This window comes from Babylonia areolata, chromosome 18 (assembly GCF_041734735.1).
Source record: "Babylonia areolata isolate BAREFJ2019XMU chromosome 18, ASM4173473v1, whole genome shotgun sequence".
In the NCBI taxonomy this organism is placed as follows: domain Eukaryota; kingdom Metazoa; phylum Mollusca; class Gastropoda; order Neogastropoda; family Buccinidae; genus Babylonia; species Babylonia areolata.
This window is the reverse complement of record NC_134893.1, coordinates 53,171,925-53,174,424: the sequence shown is the minus strand read 5'-3', so window position 1 is coordinate 53,174,424 and position 2,500 is coordinate 53,171,925. Positions and strand designations below refer to the sequence as shown.

The 2,500-nt window shown below is 42.2% G+C and overlaps 1 protein-coding gene across 1 annotated transcript in view; it reads left to right on the top strand.

The window, feature by feature from the left end:
* The window catches only part of LOC143292907 (uncharacterized), a 16,180-nt gene that overhangs the window by 6,196 nt on the left and 7,484 nt on the right, over window positions 1-2,500 (top strand). Inside the window, exons 6-7 of the mRNA XM_076603591.1 lie at window positions 1,406-1,560; window positions 2,453-2,500. The exon at window positions 2,453-2,500 is cut by the window's right edge and continues 118 nt beyond it. Of these exons, the coding sequence (XP_076459706.1) occupies window positions 1,406-1,560; window positions 2,453-2,500 (203 nt within the window). The remainder of the gene's footprint in view (window positions 1-1,405; window positions 1,561-2,452) is intronic.

The following is a 2,500-nucleotide window of genomic DNA, read 5'->3' as shown; positions in this document are numbered from 1 at the left end:
TGGCTCAGTCAAGAAGTAGGCAATGAGGTACAATTTATTTCTGGATTTGAAGAACGTTTGATATGTTGTTATAGACAAAACTGGCATACTGGCATGAATGGAAATGATAAATACGTCTGGTTCCTATCATTTAAAAGTGCATTGGAGGTAAAGAAATATCTGTTAATTGTTACACATAAGTGGCACAGATACAACCTCGCTACATTCCGAACTAGAACCCTTGGCTTAAATGCTAATAGAAAATGGTTTGAAGCAACCAACGATAACAGGTGTTCAATGTGTGCAGGGACAAACAGTATTGAGGACGAAATGCATTTTGTTTTTGACTGCCCAGCGTATGCAGATATTCGCAGAGGATACAAATTATTCAGTGAACCAGCTGCACAAAGAAGAGATCTTATAGCAATACTCTCAACTGAACGTGATGAAGCAATTATTTCTTTCGCAAAATTCATTTCAGAAGCTAGCGATTTTCGTAGAAAGAATACCAATATTTAGTTTTCCCCTCGGTTACCAGTGGAGAGTAGTGTGGAATAAGGGATTAAAGTTTGCTTGATTTAGTCAGTAGCCAGATGGTCGTCTCGAAAGCTACAATGGGGAGGGAGGGGGGGGGACTGCGTGATGATAAATGTATGTTGGTGTAGATATGTGTGAATGTATGAGTGGTTGTGCGTCAGTGTGTGCGAGTGTGGATGAGCATATTTTGGTTCATTATTGATTTTTTGCTTTTGTATACGTGTTTCTATTTCAGCCAAACAATTTTGGTCAATGCTTATAGGCACTATGTTTTGTAACCCCCTTGACAAAAGGTTATCTTTGCCAATGGCAATAAAATCAGTGTCAGTGTCAGTGTCACACACGCACACACACACACACACACACACACACACACACACACACCACCACTACCACCACCACGCATACAACCATACACGGCCACACACATCACTGAATACATCACAACCATCACGCCTCCAACACAAACTAAAGTGTTAGCTTTTGTATAGCAACACTCCCGTACAAGGAGACGATCCGTATGTGGATGACTATGGCTTTATAAAAGTACCCATATGTGAATGTCCTTGAGTCTTTAAATGTACACACATGTGAATGCTCGTGACTTTATAAAGGTACCAACGTGTAAATATTCGTGACATTACAAAGGTATATACATGCGAATATTCGTGACTTTATAAAGGTACCCACGTGTAAATGTTCGTGACTTTACACAGGTACCCATATGCGAATGTTCGTGACTTTACACCGGAACCCAATGTGGATGGTCGTGATCTTTACACGTTTACTCGTATTATGGTTGTTCGCGACAAAGGTACTTGCGTGTGATGAATGTTTGTGATTCTCCAGCCATAGACACACCTGTATGCTCATGATTTGACCATAACAGGAACACCACGGAAGTGGAAGTGGGAGCCAATTTCACAGTCAACAGTGTGATGGGCTTGGACCAGGTTCAGCGGGAAGAGTTGAAGGAGAACCTGACACAGGCTGTGAACGACTTGAACACCAGCTACACTGTCATCCGTGTGGACGTTGACGCTTGTGAGTCCTGTTCCATCAGTGGATCTTCTTCGCTAGGATGCTTGTGGTTTTCTTTCCTGCTTCCTTCCTGTTCTGTTTCTTTCATTTTTCTTTGTTTCGCTTTGTTTCCTTTCTTTTATTTCTGGCTGTATTTGTTTCTGCCAGTCTTTATTTATCTGCCTGTTTATGTGTTGTCCATTCCCGTGCAAGTTGTGATCGTGAGCAGTCCAGCAACTCAAATCAGTCTTTCTAACACTAATAAATGTTCGCGTTATGATTTCCAAGTGTCCACCCGCTCAGCTTCCAGAAAGAAAAGTATTGGGCACTTTATTTCTGACGATTCGCTTTGTTCTGCTCTGTAATGCATTCCACACCTTGGACGGCGAAAGTCGAACCCGCTTCTTTAAACTGAGAAATTTGAAGAATGGACACGAGAAAGGAGAAGGGGAAAGTCAGAGAGTGTTGAAGTTTCGATGGCTGTGCCTGTTCCCTCAGTGGGGTTTTGTGATTTAAATGAGTAGCACGTGCTTCATAGCAAGTCACACACCGCCTTTATGTTAGTCTTCAAATTCCTTTCTCTGCCAGGTGTATGTGTACTGTCTCTCTTTGAAGGAACCGTATCTACCAGTACGTCTGGTCTCTTATACACCAGCAGTGTTTGTGAGCTAGGTCCATTAATTTGTAGAAAATCAGCAACATCAAAAAAGCCTGTAATCTTTGTTTTGAGGTTCCAGCCAGCAATGTAAAGTTCGAGTAATTTTTTGTTCTCTTTATTTCGCCTGGCGCATGTGTAACAGATTTGCATGTCAAGTGGGTATACTCGAAGCTTGACTGAATAGTCATTTGGAAGCTTGTTTGTTTGTTTTTTCGTTTAACTGAACGATTGATTGACCTCCCTCCCACCTTTCCCCAGTCTTGAACATGACCCAGGACCCGTGCCAGGCACAGGGCGTGGAGCTGT